At 40.8% G+C, this 22,967-nt stretch overlaps 2 protein-coding genes across 3 annotated transcripts in view; both read left to right on the plus strand.

The window, feature by feature from the left end:
* Positions 1-20,315, plus strand: part of Fndc7 (fibronectin type III domain containing 7) — a 40,291-nt gene extending 19,976 nt beyond the window's left edge. Inside the window, exons 7-13 of the mRNA XM_013075477.3 lie at positions 3,047-3,304; positions 3,876-4,130; positions 5,414-5,668; positions 7,489-7,749; positions 13,163-13,192; positions 17,186-17,251; positions 17,341-20,315. Coding sequence (XP_012930931.2) covers positions 3,047-3,304; positions 3,876-4,130; positions 5,414-5,668; positions 7,489-7,749; positions 13,163-13,192; positions 17,186-17,217 — 1,091 coding nt within the window. The 3' untranslated portion in view covers positions 17,218-17,251; positions 17,341-20,315. The remainder of the gene's footprint in view (positions 1-3,046; positions 3,305-3,875; positions 4,131-5,413; positions 5,669-7,488; positions 7,750-13,162; positions 13,193-17,185; positions 17,252-17,340) is intronic.
* Positions 20,316-21,218: 903 nt separating this feature from the next.
* Stxbp3 (syntaxin binding protein 3) overlaps positions 21,219-22,967 on the plus strand; it is a 49,254-nt gene continuing 47,505 nt past the window's right edge. Inside the window, exon 1 of one of the 2 annotated variants that reach the window (XM_004853603.4) lies at positions 21,219-21,375. In XM_004853603.4, coding sequence (XP_004853660.1) covers positions 21,327-21,375 — 49 coding nt within the window. In that variant the 5' untranslated portion in view covers positions 21,219-21,326. The remainder of the gene's footprint in view (positions 21,376-22,967) is intronic. The other variant, XM_004853604.4, reaches the window with a different exon arrangement.

The raw sequence follows: 22,967 nt of genomic DNA on the forward strand, positions 1-22,967 counted from the left end.
GGAACCTCATGAGTATCAAACTGGCAGTCCAAAAAATTTTAGACAATACCCTAGGAAAAGACAATGAGGATCCCAACCCCAGGAAACCCAGCAGAATGAATCCATTGGGAGTGACAAATTAAACACAAAGAGAGAGAATCCAACAAAAAGAAAAAGTCATGACAAGGCTTTTAAAACTTTTAACTTCCTCTCCCTAATGAGTGTATAATTCAATCTTGTTATTGTACTGATTAGTAATTTTCTGATTCTAGAGTTGCACACCTTTCCTTGTACTGCACTGGCTATTTATCATCCTCTTATGTCTACTTTTTAATTAGGTTGTCTATTAATGAGCTCTAAGAATTCTTTATATATTCTGCTCATAGGTTATATGCATTGTAAATATGGTCTGTTTAAGGACTACTTTTCATTTTAATGATGTCATTTAAAGTTCTAAATATTGATGGAATCTCATTTATCAATTTTTTTCTTTTATACATCATGTTTTTTGTATCCTAGGTAGTTCTTGCCTTCCCTGAATTCATAAACATTTTCCCTTATAATTTCTTCTTAAAGTTTTATACTTTTAGGCTTTCTTATTTAGGTTCATAGATCCCTTCAAGTTATTTTCATGTATGGAAATAAAGGGTTGAGGTTAATTTGTTATATAGGGATACCAGGTGATCTAGTGCTGTTTGCTGAAAACACTATCTCTTCCTTGGCTCTTGAATTGAGTTTATATTCTATAAAATGCTAATGTTAAATAATCTTTCAAAACTCAGTGGACCATATATGAGTTGTTCTATTTCTAGATTCTCTGTTTTATTCCAATGATCTATATGCCTTTCTTTACACCAACAGTGCCTTGATTACTGTAGCTTGAGAAAAAGTCTTAAAATTAGGTACTAAACGTCTTCCAACACTGTTTTTGTTTTGTTTTGTTTTAACTTTTCTAGGTCCTTTGTATTCCTACATAACTTTTAAATTTCAATATCCAATTCTTCATTTATAGCAAGTATACACAGACCTGAATTTTTATATATACCTTGTGTTTTCTAATCCTGCTAAATTCAAATACAAGTTCTAGGGGCTCCTAGAGATTTCTTAGGATTTTCTCTGTAGATGATCATTTCATCTACATATAAAGATTTTGCTTCTACCTTGCCAATCCTATCCTAATTGTGTCATTTTATTGCCAGACTATTTTGGTGGGGCCTAGGTTTCAAAGTTTAATGGACAGATAAAGAGTAAGCATATCTGCCCTTGTTCCCCACCTTAAGGAGAAAGCGTTGTACCTTCTCCATTCATATAAGGCATTCTCGCTGGAAGTATGGAGTACATGTCTTTGATCTGTTGAGAAGGTTCTGTTCTACTTCTAGTCTCCTGATAGCTCTTACCATGAACAGCTGTGGAATTTAGTCCAATACTTTTTCTCCAACTAGTGACAGGATCATATGGCTTTTTCCTTTCCTCTGTTAAAATGATGATTTGGGGGTGGATCTTCCAATGCTGAACCAACACTGCCATCCCTATGACAAAACCACTTTCTACATCCTGCCAGATCTGACTTTCAATAGTTTGTCTTGTTAAACAAATTTCTATCTATGTTTATACTTTTTTCTTCTATTATCTTTATCCAGTTTTAGAATTAGCATAATGATGATTTCCTAAAATGAGGGGAGAAGTGTTCCTTTTTTTTTCTGCTTTAAATGTTTGATATAATTTATCAATTAAAATGTATATGAGCGTGTTGTTGTCATATAGGTAGATTTTCAAGCTAGGAATATACTTTCTTTAATAGGTGCTATTCAAATTTTATATTTCCTCCAGAGTTAGTTTCATTAATTTGTCTTCCAAGGTACTTCTTAGAAGTTGTCAAATTTATTTCAAAACAGATTTTTGAAATATGCTTTCTATATGCTTTTAAATTCTGTAAAATCTGTGGTAATGTCTCCTAGATCTTGATATTGTAATTTTTAAAATGTATAACTGATATTGTGAAACAGGAAGAAAAGGTCTAAAGGAGCAGGGGAAGTGGGAGGGATGGGGAAAGGAAAAAAGGGAAAAGAAAAAATATGAGAAAAGGAAAAAAATGGAAACAAAGTCTTTGCAAATAGGGAAGGGAGGGCAAGGGAAGGGGAAAAAAAAAAGAACCATGATACTCATGTAATGGTACAAGATCCCAGTGATGAATGTAACTGTATTTTATACCGAAAATGTACCAATAAACTTAATGGGAAAAAAAATTAACTATATTTGCAAAGAAGAGTAATATAATTATGTAAAAGTACTAGCTGAATTATAATAAATTTTATCAGGCTGAGGGATCCAAATAATTGGTTCTTTTGGAATCTGGAGTAAGAGTCTATCCAAAAGGTCTCAAGAGGGGCCGGGGATTTAGCTCAATGGTTCCGGTGCCTGCCTCGAAAGCACAAAGACCTGAGTTTGACCCCTAGTACCAAAAAAAAAAGGTCTCAAGAACAGAGGAGAATCTTCCAGAGTGGCCTTGAACTAGAGTAAAAGAATGGATAGAATTTGGGTGGAGCAGGATATCTCGAAGAAACCCCAAGCTGAGTTAGACATTTATCAATGGAATTCTTTAGGGCTACTTGTGTAATCTGCTCTACCTTTTATTCCCCCACATAACCCAGCTGTGTCTGGTTTAATGTCTGGAAAGACTGCTAGGATCTGAAAAATTAGACCAAGTTTCACTATATCTGGTGGAAAAGGGGAAAGACTTCTAGCAGAGGGTTCAGGCGTCTTCAAGGCATACAGAAGTAGGAGCACATGTGAGGTAGGGCATTGAGAAGTCTAACATGGCAGAGGTGGAGAAATCACAGCTGAACATTACAACTTGCTGTGCTTGAATGTCACGCTGAGGATTTGTCCTCTGTGCAGTGGGAATTATATGAAGTTTGGAATGGAACAGACCTGGAGGAGGCTCTTTGCAGTCGTTTGAGAGGACAGTGGCAGAGGCTCTGGCCATGGGAAAGTCAGGACTCAATGATTCCTTCTGGTGGCATTGCTTTTGTACTGACTTCGGTTCCCTCTCTGCTTCTGCTTTCAGCTCCCTGTTGTCCTAGTGACATTAACCCTGTGTTGGTGTCTAGTGACAGAGTGGAGATTGTCTGGTCTCCTGTCCGTGGTGCCGAACTCTATGAAACCAAGGCTGTAGCTGGGCACAACGTCGTGGAATGCAATGACACTGCTACTGCTTGCACCCTCTCTGCTCTGGAGTGTGACACCAAGTACAATGTCACGGTGTATTCGTTCAGTGAAGTCCGAGGCAGCAACATGTCATGTACTTCCCACCTTATCACTACAGGTACAGTACAACTAGCCTTTCTTGCACTGGTGGCTGAATGATTCCCTCACCCCATTATGTGCCTCGGGTCCAGCGTACAGCAAGACTTAGAAAAAGGTTAAATTCCATTAACCACTCAGTGGGGACCAGCAGAGCCCCTGTTGTATTGGAGAGAGGCAGAAGAAAAGGTGGAAGAAAAAGGTGGAAAGAAAGAAAACAAAAAAGGGGGCCATGGGGAAAGGGGAAAGTTTTGCAAATGAGTCCCTCTGCCATTTGGTTCCTTTTACCTTCGGGGGACTTGCCTGTATACACACCATGAAGGTGTGCAAATAATGTTTGTCTTAGTTACTTTTACCTTTGAGTAAAAAATGCTCTTTAACATTTTCCAATTAGTCCAACCATACAGGAGAACCCAGTGCCCTATTTCAGTGTCAACAGTTTTCTACACAGAGGCTCTATGAATTTGGCTTACATGCCTGGTGTAGTCAAAAACTATGGTGATCATATTTTGGGAAAATCAGTTTTAGGCCAAACAGCACAGATGATATTTTTTGACTCAAGCTGTTTCAATTAATAACTTGAAATCTCTTAGGTCCTTGCAGTCCTGAGATAAGAAATATTTCAAAGGATGCATTCTCCACAATCAATGTGCGCTGGCGAGCCACTAATGATGATGCCACTTACACGGTGACTGCCCAGGGGGAGAAGGGGGTGTATCGTTGCAGCAGCAAGGGAGAGGGCTGTACCATGGGGGGCCTGCCCTGTGGCTCAGTGTTCTCTGTCACCGCTGTGGCTGAAACAGAGGTAGGACGGAGCCTGCCCAGCTACAGTATGCCACTGGAAACAGGTATGTAACAACCGACCGTCAGCCTGAACGCTGACTTCTCTAGGGTCCTTAGGAATCATTTTAAGACATAAACTTCATTTAATCTACCCTAAGTGTAACAGAAATATAGTAAACACGGGGGTCTTTCAAAAGCCCCAGTCTCAGAAAATAGAACTTTCAACATTTTACAAGTTCTGTAAAAATATCACCAAAAGACTCTACTGTTGTCTTACATTGGCATCAAAAGAGTACCACATGGACTCTGAAGAAGCATTTGTTAGAGGGCTGGGGATTTAGCTCAGTGACTCCACCACCTGCCTCGCAAGTGCAAAGTCCTGAGTTTGATCCCCGGTACCGCCCCCCACCAAAGCATTTGTTAGCGTTTATATTCTCTCATGGTACCATCCACCAAAACATCTAACAACTAAACCAAATGAGATGATTTATTATTTATTTGACTCAGCATGTTCATATCTTTCTCTTAAAAAATACTTCCTGAGTTTCAGTTTCCTAATCAGTAAGAGGAAGACAATAGTCTTATATGGTGGTTGCATTAAGTTAACTAATGCTGCAAAACATTCAGTGTAGTACCTGGTGAGTACTTAGAGATTCATACAAGAAAACTGTTACTGTTTCATAACCTTGTGTATGAATGAAATTTAGCAAATTATTTCATTTCTTTGGACATTATTTTCCTTTATATACAACAATAGATGACAGTTTGGGCTATAAAAATTAAAACAACTTAAAAAAAAAAGCAGCAGAATAGAGAAGATGCTAAATACACCTGACGGTTCTAAGTATCCTACATCTTGTATAAGTGGTTCCTGGAAAGTTGAGACAGCTGTTCTTAGGTGCCTAAGAAATCAAGCTTTCATAGCAGTGACATACTATGAAATGCTCCACAAAGGCAAAATACATTTTATTGCAAATGATATGAAATATTATTAGGAGAAGAGATGAACGCAACCATTGCTTTAAAATTTGCAACTGGAATTGTTCAAGTTGAGGAACAACAAAGGGTTTCTTTCTTATTCTGAAAGGAAAAAATTGGGGAACCTCACATCACTCATAACCTGGTAGTGTACTGTGTTCTTGGCAAGAGTACACACTGTATACAGTTGGTGTTACAAGAGGTATCAGAGGCATGAACAAAGAGAGTTTTTGATGAACAACGGATAGTTTGAGAAATCTAGAATATTGAATAAAATACAGACAAAGTTTCATTCTTTGTTGTTGTTTTTTCCACAGATAATCTCCAGTAGAAATAAAACCCCACTTCTTCTTCTTTTTTCTCATTTAAGTGCCATGCTGTCCAGATGGTCTGACGATAACTCAAGTCACTCAGTCGGTAATCAATGTGAGCTGGAGTTTTGAGACAGTGGGCCAAACCTACGTGATAGTTCTGGAGTCACACATTGGACAGTCTAAGTGTCACACCCATCAGAGTCACTGCCTCCTGGGATGTATCACATGTGGTGTCAACTACACAGTGGCATTAAAAGCAATTAGTGCCTCTGGGTTGACTTCAGACTGCGCCTACCAAAGTTATTTCTCTAGTAAGTGAATTCTTTACTCTAGTACTAGAGTATAAGAGATGACTCAGTTGCTCAAAGTCCAGGCACAACCTTTTCTTCTCATACAAAAAGATGCTGCAACTCTATGCAGCTTGCCTTATAAACATATAATACTTTCTAAAATGTTTACAGTTTCCACTTGACTTGGACCTTGAATCTTTCAGAAGCTTCTGTTGGTAGTTAGTAAATTGGTAACAAGGTTCAGATATATGTTTTCTGAAGGGATGGTGTATTTTTATGTAACATGGAGACCTTCAGCCCAGTGGGTAACTCAGCCAGGCAGTTTTCAGAGAGCACAGGATCATGCATTCCATTTGGTTTCCATTGTTGTCATTTATTATTTTTCTGTTACCACCTTTCTCTCTTCCAAGCCACTCCAGCTCCTTCTATGGTTTCTTATTTCAACAGGCTGAGACAACAAATGTATCTGTCTCTGACAGTATTGTATCTTTCTTTTCACAAAGATCAAACCACTAGAAAATAACATGGGAAAGTAAAAAGGGTGCTAGGCTAGCAAATAATATTCCTCTTGCATGATTTTAATCAATTAAAGTGGCTGTGTGGAGTACTGTTTGAAAGAACTACTGAGGGAGCCTGTCAGGTTTAAGGAGAAAGAATACAATGACCAGTTTATTTCTGCCTGGGGCAAGGGAGGGGAGGGATGAAATAATTTTGGCATCCTGGAGATAGTAGAAAAAGTTTTCAGCTGGGAGTCTAAGTTAGAAATGGCTTATAAGCTGCGCTGCCCTATTTTCCATGATTCTGTCTTCTCATTGGTAAGAAATACAGGGATAATAATAGCTTTCTAGCTTATCTTTCAAAGTTGTTTTTGGAATCAAAATAAATTATAATGTCATGTGCTGCACATATATAAGGTGGTTTATATTTTCTTTTGGCCCATTTTCTTTTTGGCCATTAAATTTGCTGCCTAAATTCTCACCTTGATATCCAATTCTGGGAATATGGCTCATTGCTTATCTTCACACCTAAAAAATTGTTTTAAAGAATACATCAAATAACAATTTTGTAAATTTAAGATAAATAACAATTTTTCTTTTTTTTCTTTTTTTTCCAGTACCGGGGATTGAACTCAGGACCTTGCACTTGCGAGGCACGCATGGCGCCACTGAGCTAAATCCCCTGCCTGATAAATAACAATTTTTTAAAAAATTATACAATAGCATCTTTATTTTAGTTATTGAGGACTCTACCATTTGGTGCCTGATTGACACTTAATGTGTCACCTACTGCTTGATACATAATACCTGCTCAAGGTATTTAGAAAAGGTCCCATAAAAGTACCTGATCAACTAGCATGGATGACCAACCAACGTGGTCACCAGCCTGTCATGTAAGTGGCTGATCCAAAGGCATCATGCTGTTCGGTTGAGGAAAATTGTTATTTTCAATCACAGCTGAGTTCAATGAATTATATTTAAACTTAATTCCACTAAGATTAAATGAAAGTAGGGCATTACGAGGGCTCTTGACAGGATCCCGTGCATTTGACTCATAGTTTGAGTCATGTACAATACAGAATCTCTGCCAAGTATGGAACTTTTTGAATCACCATTGTTCTATATTAAAAAGTCCCACCCCATACCACCCTCATATGTGGATTTCTGATTCTGTGGCTCAGCATGGAAAGAACTTGAACATCCCTCCAAATCTTGCCCTACTCTAACAAGTAATTAGTCATATTATTAGAATAGTTTATTTATATGTTTTTCATGTACTAACTAACCAAGGCCATGTTGTGGGATGGTGGAATAAGAGAGTCTGTGTTTGTCTTTGTCTAAAAGGTGCCTGCTGCCCCTTGGGGGTGAAATTATATAGATTGGGCCCAAATGGCATTCGGATCTACTGGCAAGTCTCCAGAGGCTCTGCCAATTACAGCACTGACCTCTATGGCTCCAAAGGCATCTTCACATGTGCCCCAAGGGCTGGCCTCAGTTTCTGTGACATCACTGAGATACGCTGCGGGGATGTGTATACTGTGATGGTCTCACCAGTTGGTGAAACAGGACTGAAGCTTACCTTCTGTCCAAAAAAAATATATTCAGGTAAAACAAGTTATGACCCTTTACTTAAAACTAACCTTTGACTCAGATCTAGGAATTAAGACTCAGAGCAGCAATACTTATTTCCTATGTGTGAAATTTCTTTTTGTGTGTGTGTCTTTCTTGCCTTTATTGAATTCTTTAAACAATATTTAAGATATCCAGTATTCAAATATTCAGTATTGAAAATATATTATTGAGCTAGGCACTGACATTACTTGGACTATTTAATTTTACCTCACAAGAATGCTGTGACATACAGGTTCAGTTATTTCAGTTTATACAATTGATGAACCTGAGGGTTTAGTTGAAAAATTGACTTACAGGCCGGGGATTTAGCTCAGTGGTTCCGCCGCCTGCCTCGCAAGCACAAGGTCCCGAGTTCAATCCCCAGTACCAAAAAAAAGAAAAAAGAAAAGAAAAATTGACTTATACTCACAAACTAGTAAGATGCAGAGAAAGAACACTTTTGTCTGTGACTTTAGAACTCACATTCCTAATGGGTAAGCACTTCTGGTGATTGTTGTGGGAGCTGTTAAAGTTCTACAGACCACCTTTTACAAACACAGTTGCTTTAGCCTTTGTACAAAATCTGTTCATCAGAGGAGAGGATTTTTTTCAATTAATTTTATTGGTACATTTTAGGTATACACTATAATAACATTCATCACTGGAAATTTGCACCTTTACATAATCTCTCTTGGTTCTTATTTTTTCCCCATTCCCCTGCCCTCCCTTCACCCACTCCATCCCTCCCTATTTACAAAAACTTTGTTTCCATTTTTTCATTTTCTCATATTAATTCCATTCCCCTTCTTTTCTTTCCCCTACCTCTCCCATTTCCCTTTGCCCCTTTTCTTCCTATTTCACATTATCTATTATACCTATTAGTCCTTATTTACACTTTTATTTGCTCACACTAGAGAAACTATTTGGCATTTACACATGTGTGTCCTATTTATTTCACTTAAGAGTCTCGCCTCAATGTGCATCCACTTAGCTATAAATGTCTCTATTTCTCATTTGTTATAGCTGAGTAGTACTCCATTTTATTAAAAAACCACATTTTCTTTACCCAGTCTCCAGTTGATGGGCATTTGGGCTGCTTCCAAGTTTTAGCTATTACAAACTGTGCTGCTATGAACATGGGTACACATATATCACTGTGGTATGATTCTTTTAATTCTTTGGGGAAGATACCCAGTAGGGGAATAGCTGGCTCAAATGAGACTTCCAGTCCTAGTTCTTTGAGGTATCTCCATACTGATTCCCACAGTGCTTGCACCAGTCTACACTCCCACCAGCAGTGGAGCAGGGTTCCTTTCTCCCCACGCCCCTGCCAGCATATATTATTGGTTGATTTGTTGATAGCAGCCATTCTTTCTGGGATGAGGTGGAATCTCAGTGTTGTTTTCATTTGCGTCTCTCGAATGACCAGTGATGTTGAACATGTTTTCATATATTTATTTGCCATTTCTACTTCTTTGTCTGAGAAATGTCTGTTCATTTCAGATGCCCATTTTTTTGGATTGGGTCTTTAAATTTGGGAGGTCTGATTTTTTTAAGTTCTTTATAGATTCTAGATAGTAGACCTTTGTCTGAGGAACAGCAGGTGAAAATTTTTTCCCACATTGTGGGTTGTCTCTTCACACCTACTGGTGGTTTCTATTGCTGTGCAGAAGCTTCTTTTTATTTTTTTTGATACTGGGGATCAAACTCAGGACCTTGTACTTGCGAAACAGGTGGTGGCACCACTGAGCTAAATCCCTGGCCCTCAGAAGCTTTTTGCTTCAACATTCAGCCAAAGCAATTTTGGTTTTGGTTTTGTTTCTTTGTGTCTTTGTTTTTGGTACCAGGGATCGAACTCGGGTCCTTGAGCCTGCAAGGCAGGCAGCAGAACCACTGAGCTAAATCCCTGGCCTGCAGAAGCTTTTTAATAAGAGATCCCACTTGTTGTTTGTGCTAGTTCATGGGCAACTTGTTCATAAAATCTTTTCCTATACTAATGTCTTCAAGAGTTCCACCTAACCTCTCTTCCAGCCAGTTTAGTGTTTCTGTTTTAATATGTAGATCTATAATCCATTTTGATTTTAGTTTAGTACATGGTGGGAGATATAGGTCTAGTTTTAATCTTTGGCAAGTTGAAACCCAATTTTTCCAGCACCATTTATTAAAGAGACTATCTTTCCTCCAGTGAGGGTGTTTGGCTCCTTTGTCAAAGATGAGGTGGCTGAGTGTGTCTGGAGTTGTTTCTGCATTTTCTAATCTGTTCCACTGGTCCTCAGGTCTATTTCTTTGCCAGTACCATGCTGTTTTTATCACAGTAGCTTTGTAGCATAGTTTCAAGTTGGGGATTGTGATACCCCCTGCCATGTCTCTGTTGTCTAGAATTGCTTTTGCTATTCTAAGTCTTTCCTTGTTCCTAATGAATTTTTGGATTGCTTTCTGATGTTCCTTAAAGTATGCTGCTGGAATTTCAATTAGGATTGCATTGAATCTATATAGCAGTTTTGGAAGTATGGCCATTTTCACTATGTTGATTCTTCCTACCCAGGAGCAAGGGATGTCTTTCCATTTTCTGATATTATCTTCAATCTCTGTTTTCTCCTATGTGTGAAATTTCTACATGCTGCAAGGGACCCTAAGCTTCTTTGTAATTGTGATGCTTTATTATTATTTAATTTGGAAATATTTTTCTCTTCCCTCTCCTTCTCTTCCCCTCAGGAAAAGGACCAAATGTTTGCTGCTATTTACCATATAATGGTAAACCAAATTATAAATGATTGGAGATTTGGAGACAGATTTTTAACATAGTCTTCAAGATAATGCTAGACACCATGGAAGATTGAAAATTAAGAGGCTCGTACTTCTATTTGAACAGATTGGGAATTATGACAGAGGAAATTTTAGAGTATCAAAAAACATGAATTTATAAATCATAAACTAGGTTTGGAAATACAAGTGGACAAACAGGCTATGATCACAAAACTTGGCTGGCAGCAATGCTGTCTCATCAGAGCTGGCAGAAAACTTTAGCAATCCTGCTCTGTGTTCCATTCCAACACCCTCCATTACATTGCCCGGGGCACAGTCATAATTTTTATTTATGTCTAAAAGAAAAGAAAAGAGGTAACAAAGCCCTAGAAGCTTGCAGGCAAACACATAAAGAATAAATGACTCACTAACTTTTACTGAAAACCAGAATGCAAAATTTCTAACTGAATGCAGGTGACAAGAGGTTCCAGATGGCTCTTAGTGATGGAACAAGGCCAGCTCCTCCTAGAAGAGTGTTGTCATTGTCCTTGGATATCATGCTCTGATTCCTTCTTTTCTCATTATCTTGTCCACAAGACAAGCTGGCCCAAAGCATAATCCTATGGGAATCGACAGGAGCATGCTCTTGGGATGAGGATGAGCTCTTAGTAAGAGGAGCCTATAGCTTCTTAACAATAATTTATCACATTTGAATAATATGTCACTATTTATCAAGTGTTTTCATTATTCCACATCTCACTGAATGTTCAAAATAACCCCAAGAGGTACATGCAAAAAATTTTATTATCGCCAGTTTATAAATGAGGAAATGGGCTCAGAGGCTCCCAAATCTCTTTGTACAACTCTTCTCTTCTTGTTTGGTTGGTTGGGGTTTTAAAACTTTTTTTTTTCCTAAGTCAGGATCTTACATGTTGCCCAGGCTGGCTTCAAACTCCTGGGCTCAAGCAATCCTTCTACCTGAGCCTCCTGAGTAGCATGGACTACAGGAGTGTACCCGGCCCAGTTGTTTTACTTTTATGCTTCAATATCTTCAAATGTTTTCCATTGCTCCATGGGATACAATCCGAGCCTCTGACCATAGCACTGAAGGTGTCTCACCCTCTGTCTATCTACATCTGCACCATCCAATACAAATTTAACATGAGCCATGTATGAAAATTTAAAATTTTCTAGCAGCCAAATTTAAAAAGTAAAACGAAACAGGTGAGATTAACTTAATAATATATTTTAGTTAAGCCAATATACTTAAAACATTTTAACATCTAATAATCAGTATGTGAGTTAAGATACTTTGCATTTTTTTATACTAAGCCTTTGAAATTTGTTGTGTATTTTATACTTATAATACATCTCAGTTCAGACTAGCCACATTTCCCGGGCTCAGTAGCTATGTGTGGCGAGTGGCTACTGTACTGGACAGAAAAATCATCCCCTCCTCTAGTCTCGTCACATGGAGCCCTTCATACACACCTGCTCCAGCCATGCATACCAACCACATTGCATCATATTTCTGAGCAAATGCATTACTTTTTCTCTGCATGGCCGTCTATCCCACTTCTACCAAGAGAACTCCACCAGCCCAAATTTCCCCTCATCTGGGAAGACTTCTCTAATTCTCATAGGCTAAATTAGTCCTCTCCCTCCCTCCTTTACAACCTCAGGGCACCATTATGATTACCACAATATATTATTGTAAATTGAACATGTGCCATCTCCCCTAGTAAATGATTCTTTTTCTGACTATCAGTACTTAGCATCTAAATGTGGCCAACATTTTAAATTTAAAAAACGAATAAATGAGTTTATGTGCCTGCTATCGCACAGGCAAGTGGGCAATGCAAACATTTTGTTTTTGTTTTTCCTTTGTGCGTTAAGGTCACAATTCAATCCTTAGAGAGTCATTCCTCTGATAGCTTGTTAGCTGTCAGAAGACTCAGGTGGTTGGCATTCTGATAACCTTTGGTGGATGCCATCTCAAGCCTGCAGTCATTTCGCCTTAGTGAGGATTAAGTGTCTAGACTCAAGTTTGTAATTCACCATTGCTTAGTCTCCCAGGTAAAACCATGACTTTGCAAGAAGTACTTTTGTTGGCTTCAATGTCAGTGATGCCTTACTCTGATTATCAGGACAATATTGTTTACAGCATTCATTATTTGTGGGTTTGTTTGTTTTTGTTTTATTTTGTTGAGACAGGGTCATGCTATGTAGCTCAGGCTGGTCTTGAACTCACTGTGTGGTCCAGGCTAGCCTTGAACTTGCCACGATCCTCCTGCCTCAGCCTCCCAAGTCCTGAGATTACAGGTGTGTGTACCACCACACCTGGCTACACTATTCACTATTTATAGTGAATATTTATTAAGTGTTATGTGCTGGTGCTATCCTTAGAGCACTACATGTATTAATCCTTTTAAGCCTTATAACAAACATTTGAGGCTGGCATTCTGAGCACTCAATAGATAAACTGAGGCACAGTGAAGTGACTTGTTCAAGGTCATACTGCTAATAGGTATCTCCTCTTATCACCTAAATTTGTTCTTATTCATTCTTTGCTTCACTTTCCTTTTATTTACTAAGTTATATCTTTACCATCTCAATACATCAATAAGTATATTTTCTGTGTTTGTATTTTTCTTTATTACAGTAACCTGCTCTGGAAGCACACTTGGAATGAGTAAGTCATTTTTTTTATGGATAAAATAGAAGGGACTTTTCGTTGTTGAATTCTGGTGTTACTTAATAAGTCAGGATGAACACTGATGCTACAGTTAGTCAGAAAGGCACGTGATTTCTTTCTTTGATGCAAGGGCACCCTGCCTGCCCATCCATACCTCTTTCTCCTCTCTCTTAGTGCCGCCCTCAGATTCTCCTGGTTGATATGAATTCTTTGCAATTCAGAAGTCTTTTCAGTCTTCTGGGGTCCTACAGAAAAAATGTAAATATTGTTCAGAGGAGGCATTCATTAATCCCTCCTACTTCAGATGGGGAGAACTTAAAATTAACTGATGCCTGGATTCTGTCCCAGGAAAATCTTTTTTCCAGTTCTGGGGACTGAGCCCAGGGTCACTCTACTACTGAGCTACATTTCTAGCCCCTTTTATATTTTATTTTGAGACATGATCTCACTAAATTTTTCAGGCTGGACTCAAACTTATGATCACCTTGCCTCAGCTTGCCAGAACACTGGAATTACAGGCATGTGTCACCAGGCCTCACCAGGCATCAGGATTCTTAAAAGCTCCTCTGGTAACTTAATAAGGCATCCAAGGGTGATAACTGCTACTGTAGAGCAGAACCTTCCAAAGTGTTTGGTGCCTTCAAACCACCCAGGCCTTGCTAAAGCCAGATTCTGCATCGGTAGTGCTGGAAGGCTTGAGACTGCAAGGCTTGAGACTGCTTTTTTTTTTTTTTTTTTTGGTACCGGGGATTGAACTCTGGTCCTTGAACTTGCCAGGCAGGTGGCAGAATAACTGAGCTAAATCCCTGGCCTGAGATGGCATTTCTAACAAGATCCAAGCAGGGGCGGTGATGCCAATACTACTGGTCTGACCACACTTTTAGTAGTCAAGTGTGAGAGGGAATCCATTAGTCTGGTGAGAGCCAAGATGTTTGCTTCTGGTTTTCGGCGCTGGGTATGCACAGTGGAAGAAAAAGGGTGCGGAAGGGAGTGAAAACAATCCTCAGTGTCCACTCAGTTTTGCTCAGGCTGATCCTGCTTAGGCTCTTTTGGTTGCCACCACGGAGATTATTTGTGGGCCTGGCAGCAGAGATGACCCAGGAAGTAGCATATGCACTTCATGAGGAATCCTTGTCACACTCCTCTAGGGAGCAATGTGGGGTTTTTTTGTTGTACTGGGGTTTGAACTCGGGACCCTGCGCTTGCAAGGCAGGCGGTGGAACCACTGATCTAAATCCCCAGCCCAAGGGAACAGTGTGGTTTACAGCCTCAGAAAAATCCCAGGGAATATGATCAATTCGAAACCACAGAACTCGCCCTGAAACCATGCAGACATGGCTGACTTCAGAGTGCAAGCATGGAGATGAAGCCTTCCTGCCAGCAGACCCCAGCTACCAGCCTCCATGCGGGTCAGCTCCCCACCCAGTGCCTCCTTCCACTGACAGGGCCTGCGTCTGGAGTGCATCCCCACTGCCTGGGTTCTGTCCGGGCTCCTTTCTTCTCCCAGTCCATTACTCCTCTAAACACAGCAGGATGCATACTTTCCAATTCCTGCTCCCCACCTCACCACCTACGGGTCTAAAATAAGCACAATCCCCATTAATGTTTCAAGAGTTTTTGTTTCCTGTAACTACAGGAAAACAGGCATGGCTTAGTGAAAACAAACTGAGGAAACTTCTAATTATATAAAAAAATTACTTTAGGAGCTGGGGTTGTAGCTTATCAGTAGAGCAACTGCTTAGCATGTGCAAGATCCCATGTTTGAGCCCCAGTACTACCACCACCGAAAAAAGAGTTTAAAAAAATCTTCCAAAGTTCTAGTGACCATGAGCCCTGGTCATCAGGGAAAGGCATACAGACTTATATCTGTGTTCTTAGAAACTATTTTCAGTATTATGTTTGTTTTCTTTTGCAGTACTAGGAATGGACCCAGGTTTACTCTACCATTGAGGTAAATCCTCACCCCTTTGGTTTTTCAATTTTGAGAGAAGGTCTTGCTAAGGTGACTAGAGTAGCCTTGAACTTGTGACCACCCTGCCTCAGCCTCCTAAGTAGCTTGGATTACAGGCCTGCCCACCTTGTCCAGTTTATGGGTGTTTTAAAATGGGTCTTCCCCAGAGTTAGAGCAAAACGGTAGAAATGTCTTAGGGCCTTCAGCCAGAGAGGGGTGGTATAGTATCTATTGATCTCCCTTTCTTTTGTTAAAAGAGTTGCAATGTTTTAAAAATAAAAATAAAAATAAAACAAAACAAGCTGGAAAACCATTGCTCTTTGACCTTGCCATTTAACCACATCACCAGAGAGCCTGTTAAAAAGGTGCAATCTCAGGCCCCAGCCTGGCCTACTGAATCCTCAAGGGATTTGCATGTGTGTTCAACTGCGTAAAGCCCTGCTTAGGTAAAGCTTCTTAAACTCTGGTATCAGAACCTCTTGAAAAACTAGTAAAGAATCCAGAGGCCCAGGCCATGTCCTGCCAAAGTGCTTCTGTGAGTGATTCCGATCTACAAAATATTTGAGAAGTCTACCTGGGTCACCATTTTCCCTATTCTCTCATATTGGGCTCCAGTTTGTCCCGGCTCTTCCCTTCCTTAATCAACCTCTCTCAAAGGAGATACTTAAAGAAATCCTGCAAGATTCTAAAAAATTGAGTAAGCCAGGTCATTTGAGGGCCTCTATAGTCATGCAAAATCACTGTATACAGGAGGGAGTTCTAAATTGTTGTTTCTAGTTTCAACATCTCCTTTCTGAACACAGCACAAGTCAAACCAGCACGCTGGCTGACATGGAACTCAAGGCTATGCTCGGGGCAGCCTTGTAAATCTTGCCGGCCCAAGACTTTTGGTTTTCCTTGACTATTGGATTATCCTAGATTTGCTACCTGCATGAATTGACTGTCTAAGAAACAGATCTGGATTCGAATCCTGAGGATATCATTTGCTCTTAAATTGTCTCGATTCTCTCTAGGCCTAGGTTTCCTCATCTGGATATTGGAATAATAATCACTTCATAAAATGTAATGAGAACTAAATGGACACAATGACAGGCCCATAGTAAGTAGTAAATACACTGTAAATGGTGGTTATTAATTGAGGTAGTTATAAATTGATAAATTTAATCTCATATCATACTCATATACCATTTATTAACATTTTAATATGTTACTTCTAACCAAGATATTTACATTTCAACCTCAGCTTCCATAATATCATAGTTTATTAGTTCTCAGTGTGTGGTCCTGAGGCCAATCACATCAGCATCATTTGGGAGCCACTTGGAAATGCAGTTTCTGGGGCTCCACCAAAGACTACTGACTCAGAAATTCTGGAGATGGGGCCTGGCCACCTTTGTTTTAACATACCCTCCAAGTGTTTCCAGCACACCCTAACGTTTGAAAACCATAGCTCTAATTCAGGGAAGCTACTTCGATGCTGGAGATTTGATGCAGGTTGGAAGGGAGAGGAAAACAACCTCTGAGGTGATGGGGGGAGGGGTTTGTGCCTGATGTCCCTCCATGGGGTGTCCTTCACCTTCAACATCCTGTCTGTTGCTTATCTGCATATCTCAGGGAGCTTTGAGGAAGTTGTCTCTCTGAAATTCCCTTAGCAGGTGAACAGGTTTATGTTCCCTCTGCACAACTTCGTGAATGAACAAAATGTTGGAGCTCCATGCGGAACACAGCAAGTTGGCCCGCGGATGGAAAGGAAAGGTTCTTGTCCCAAGTCAATAGTCTGAGTTCTGGCACTCTTTAGGAGGATTCATTTCATGAAGCAACAGAGACATTACTCTGATTAGTTTGAAACTGCTGGTCAGTGTGGACAGCCGCCCTTTGCACAGTTGAGATTGTCTCACTTTCCTCGTTACTTGTGCAAAATGCTGCATTTCAAACCAACACACTAATAAAATCTCAGTGATATTTCTGCTTTTTGGTTTAAGAAAATGTCTGCATATTTAATGCATCTTGCTTCCTCTACCCTTCCTTGCCCTTTCCAGTGATTTACAGAGGGAAGAGTGATGCAGAATGACACAGCAAGCCCTGATAAAAACAGACTTGACCAAGTAAGTAGTAGTAATGTAATTTGGTTTTGTGAGATTCCAGAACAAAATTTTGTCTTTGTTTTAAAAAACTCTTCCCATTTCTTTTGCAGTCTTGTCTCAGTTGTTAGCGAGTAGAGATGGAAAACATCTATTAGAATATAAAAACACTTCTAAGATAGCAAAGATTCTTTTGTCCTTGAGGAGGGTAAGTGACTGTCCCTCCTGACCGCAAGATCAGGTGTGTCTCACCTGCCAAGGAGTTCCAGCTCAGCTGTAAAGAAGACCCTAGAGAAATGGATCCAGAAAGTCCTCTGGAAGTCTGCCAGAGGGAGCCAGCACACTGCCAGAGTCCTGGAGGCAGAAAAACTCTGCTCAGCAGAAATTCTGAGATTAAACATCCAGAAACACTATCGACTTCAACACATCCACTTCATGAGTGTTTTGTCAACACCAGCACTTGTCATACAGCCCACTAGCCATTCAAGGCTGGAGATGTGCACTCCCAGAGAAGTCAAGCCACCCGCATGAGGACAACGCTTATCCTGAGACACACCTCTGCCAGGACTTCAGCTCAGGTCTCCGCAGCTATCAGGGCAACCTGTGGTAACAAATGCCCATTCATTGCAAGTTAGGGAGGATGCTGAGCTGCTTGTGGGGTTTGCCCAGCCAAAGTGTCACATGATTTGACATCTAAGGGAGTGTCAGGGAAAGCATTGCTAGAAGGATTGCAGTTGTGCTTTCTGGGTGAACAAGTGTCAGATGGAGGGACAGCCAAAGGCAGAGCCTTGAGTTGTGACAGAATGGAACAGGCACGTCTTTTCAGGGGGAAGGGTCATCAATCCTGTTGGCTGTGTTCCCCCTCTCCCACTCACATTGTACTACTTTTTTCATTGTTGGAGAGGAACAGCAGTGATATATAATGTAAATCTGTTGTACTTAGAAAAATGTTTGTCTTTCTAATGCTAGGAACCTAATTAAAAATAGTTTGAGTGGGACTTTTGTAGCACACACACATGCACACACGCACACATGGCTATGGTGTTTACTCCTCCCAAAGCATGGCTATGAAACCAGGGATGTCCGTGGTTGGCAGGTTGGCATGGCCCTTTTTAATCTTCTTTCCTTTTCTGAGATAATCAAACTGTTCTCTGAGAAAGAAGGTGATGTGGGACTGATAGATCTTCCCCCAGAGTATTTGCACTTGAAAGGGAGAAAAACCAAAAGCACTGATCCCCAGAAGTGAATCTGATGCATCCAAGAGCACACACAGAGGAGGGCTATGTTTCATTCAGTTTTATTCCTAAACACTGGTGAGTGAACAGGAGTTGGGTTGGGCTAGGTACATCAGCATCACTTGGGAGAATCCATTATTTATGTAGATTCCTGAGCATCACCCCTGGAGATTCAAATTCAGGTCTGGGACCAGGCCTGGGAATCCATTATTTTTAACAAGCTCACCAAATGATTTTGACATGTAGCCAAATTTGGAAACGTTTTTCCCTTCAATGGTGGATATTGAACCCAAGACCTCACACATGCTAGGCAAGTACTCAATCGCTGAGCTGCATCCCCAGCCCCAGGTTTGGGAATCTTCAAGGGTTTCCCTCCCTAAGCTCTTCCTTGAATCACAGTTTCAGTGATGGGAGGCTAAGAAGCTATAGGCTTGAGGCTCGTGAGGAAAGACTGGTGAGATCTGGAGGCTTCAGAGAAAGTCCACGCCCACTGAGGGCAGCCCTGATGGTATAGAACTTGGCTGCATCATGGAGAGTGGTCCAGGGCCCATGTGAGACTATGTGCTGAGCTCAGTTACTGACAAGGTGCACCCCCTGAATGGAGCTGTGGCCATGCCTAACTGGAAGAGCCAAAGACCCCAGGCAAAGGGCAAATGGAAGGACAGGATCGCTAGTCCCAGAGGGACCATCTGCTTAGCTAGGCATCTAAAGATGAACTACTTGGTTAGAATTCCATAGAATACAGTGTGGTCCACATTGGGTGAAGAAGAATTAATTTAGTTAACATATGATTTTAAAAGGAGAAGGGGAAATAATATGTGCATTTATTTAAAATGCTGAGCAACTGAATCTATTTAAAGTTGGTTTAAGGGAGGGCAGGGCTTCAGCTTCTATTCCCATATAAACCTCAAATCAAAAAAAAAAAACAAGAACAAAACTACAAACAATTCATGACAACTTTAAGGTTGTTTTTATTCCCCAGTCTCCTTTTATTTTATTTATTTATTTATTTTGATACTGGGGATTGAACTTGGGACCTTGCACTTGAGAGGCAGGTGCCAGAACTACTAAGCTAAATCCCCAGCTCCAGTCTCCTTTTCTTTCCTAAAAATTGCAGATCATCCCACAAACTGCTCCACTGCTTTCTGTGTATGTCATGCCTGCTCCTGTTCCTACTCTAGCACTAGCTGTGCATCCTTGGCAAGTAATTTAACTGCATTAAGTCTGTTTCCTTCTTACCTGTAAGGATTGCTTTGAGGATCAATGAGATTATCTAGGTTGCATGGTGATGGCAAATAATAATCCCTCAGTAAGTACTAGACATTATTAGTGGTAGTAGTCACTAACCATTTTCACTGTGTGACCAACTTGGAACTTTAAAACTATTGTTTCTTTGAAAACCCCTCTAGGAATGTCTAATGTACTGCCAGTGTACTCGATGGTCATGTCATAGGGCTGTCAGCAACTAAAACTATTGTTTCTTTGAAAACCCCTCTAGGAATGTCTAATGTACTGCCAGTGTACTCGATGCTCATGTCATAGGGCTGTCAGCAACTAAACTGATCTAATTTATGATTGATATACTTTTAAGTCCCCAAATAACTCTCTAAATCGATCTCTGCCTCAACTAAGTCTGAGCTCAAATCACCTCCTCTGTTAATCGGCTTTCAACAATAATTTTGGTTCTTAAAGTACTAATAGCCCCTTCTATACGTTTGTTGCACACACTTGTTGAACGGTGGTTCTATTGGCTAATTTACTGTATATTCTATCAAGCTATCCACTTTTTCAATCAATGTTTACCCACAGCCTGCTCAGAACTGTGCTCTTTATTAATTATACTATAAATTCTTGTTTTTGTATGTTTTTCGGTACCGGAGATCGAACTCGGGACATTGCACTTGCACGGCAGGCGCGGTGCCACTGAGCTAAATCCCCGGCCGTAGACTATGAATTCTTAAGGAAAAGTGTCTCTCATTTCTTTGAGTTTCCTAAAAGCTCAGCACAAAATTCTGGGGACACTGAAGGGTACTTCCTAGTTCTACACAATGATCGTATCCTTGAAAAATGAATGAAAGAAATTTTTAGTGGGAAAGATTTTCGATCTAGTCGTTGAGCTGCCTACTGAGTGAAGTCTATCATGAATCCTTCGCAAAGTATTCTTTTGTAAAGCGAAGGCTCCTGGCTTCCTCATGTATGTGTAAAGTCATAACTTCGTCGATTAGGTCAGTTCAAACCTATTGCTCATCTCTTTTTTTTAGTTCTTTTATTGGTACATTTTAGGTATACAATTCGTTTACATTTATCATTGGATGTTTGTACCTGTACATGATATACCTTGGTTCTTTTTTTTTTCCCCATTACTTGTGTGCCCTTCACCCCCTCCGCCCTTCCCTATTTACATAGATTTCGTTTCCTTTTTTTTTTTCTTTTCTCATAGTTTTTCCTTTCCCTCTTTTCCTTTCCCCTTCCCCTCCCTTCACTCCTTCGTCTTTGGACCTTTTTTCCTATTTCAAATTATCAATTATTCATTTTAATCATTTTAACCCTTGTTTACACTATCAGCTTCTCACACTAGAGAAACTATTCGGTATTTACATTATTTCTCATCTTTGCTTTCAGTCGCCCCAGGACGTCGAACCTCGGGCTACTGCATCCCCCTGCAAAGGGACGCCCTAATTCTCATGACTCTTCCGCCCGTACTGCGCAGCCTCCGTCCGGGATTGGGCGGCAACCCGGGCTGACGCGCGTGACGTCACCAGAGGGCGAGGTCGGCGGGGGGGCGGGGCAACGGAGTGCCACTTTGCGGGCCAAAGTAGGTTGCGCGTGGGAGGCGGTGGCTGGTCTTCTACAGCGCTGGGAAGATGGCGCCGCTGATGACGGAGCGGGGTCTGAAGAGCGTGGTGTGGCAAAGTGAGTGCGGTGGGGTTAGGGGCTGAGACAGGAAAGTCTGGAAGGCCGCCGCGTCGGCCTTGTTTTCCTGGTCCAGCGCAGCTGCCTCTTGGGGAGCTGCCACGGCACTTGTTGCTTTGGGACCTGCGTCCCTGTTAGGACTTCTTCCTGCTTGCCTACCCGGCCCTGTTTCTTGCCAGCACCAGGGATGGGCGGGGCACGACCGGACGGAGCCTTCTGGCTGGCGTCCGCCGAAGCCCCGCGCGGGTGAGCCGACCCGAGCGGGCTTTGGCTCCCGCGGCCCCTGCGCCTCCCTGCGGCCGCCCTCCCCGCTCTGCCCGGCGCTCGCCCGGCCCCGCCGGTCGGGGATGTCTCCCGACTCGGGACAATCTGGGCTTTCTGTTTCTCTATCCTGCCTCCTCCTCCTCCTCCGCACACTTGAGTTTCCAGAGGCTGCTTATTCGTGTATCAAGGACGATTTCATTACCATACGTTTGTGTCCTTAAAAAAAAAAGTAACTGTTAAACAGGCTCTTCTATTACTCCTGGAGAAGCCTACTTGCTAAAAAGTTCTTGAGAAGGGACCATTTTAATGATCAGATCTCTAGCTGTGCCAGCTCCGTGCGTAGCCGGAGCAAAGCTAGCCTTCACCTTTCCCTTACACTCGGGCCACTCCCTGCTGAAAGATCATACTACTTGTTGGTTACTGATGTTCTGCCGACGTTCGTAAAAATTACTCCAAACCTAGGCCTGGCAGATTAGGGACGGAATGAAACCGCCAAACAGGAAGAACCATCATTGTTTGCCATTGCTGTGTTGAAAATAATTATGGTCTAGTGGTAGTAGAAAAGGAGTAACAGCTAATTAGTATTTCTTACTCCAACTTGTTGAACAAAGAATAGAAATCATTTAGTTAACACAGTTTAAGGAGTTATGGAATTCTCTTACATAAAATTAAAAATCCAGATTAATAACTGAGACAGTGCTTAACATATAGCAAGCACTAAATAAGTGTATAAATAGATTTTTTAAAGTATAAAATTATCTTTTTAAAACTAATTTTAAGATCGGCATTTTGTTTTTCAAGATTAAAATGGCTTTTTTTTACTGAGAGTATTTGCATCGAACTTACATCCTCTTGTAAATGTTTTTTATTTATACAGAATCTCACTGTATAGTATTGTCAGGGTGGCCTTGAACTAGTGATCCTTCGACTTCCTCAGTAGCTGGGATTATAGGCCACTACCCCCAGCCATGTTCTGGGGATGTTTAAAATCACAGTGGCATGTAAATACATTGGTATGAAAATGGGTAGCAAATTGTGTTGTATAAATAATTTCCAAGATACACACGGTACTTTACATCAGTATTTATGAGGGGGAAAAAATTGACAGTAATGCCAGTCTTTATAGCATGGAAACTATGTGAGAGAGAAAGTGGAGAGATAATAAAATCCAACCTTGGGGCCTGGGATTTAGCTCAGGGGATTTAGCTCAGTGGCACCGAACCTACCTCACAAGCACAAGGTCCTGAGTTTGATCCCCAGTACCAAAAAAAAAAAAAAAAATCCTACCTTGTGCTGTTAATTTGAGGTAATAACTATCCAGATGGAGT

This window comes from Heterocephalus glaber, unplaced genomic scaffold (assembly GCF_053883595.1).
Source record: "Heterocephalus glaber isolate CG9 unplaced genomic scaffold, H.glaber_assembly_v1.0 deba00001442, whole genome shotgun sequence".
NCBI lineage: Eukaryota > Metazoa > Chordata > Mammalia > Rodentia > Bathyergidae > Heterocephalus > Heterocephalus glaber.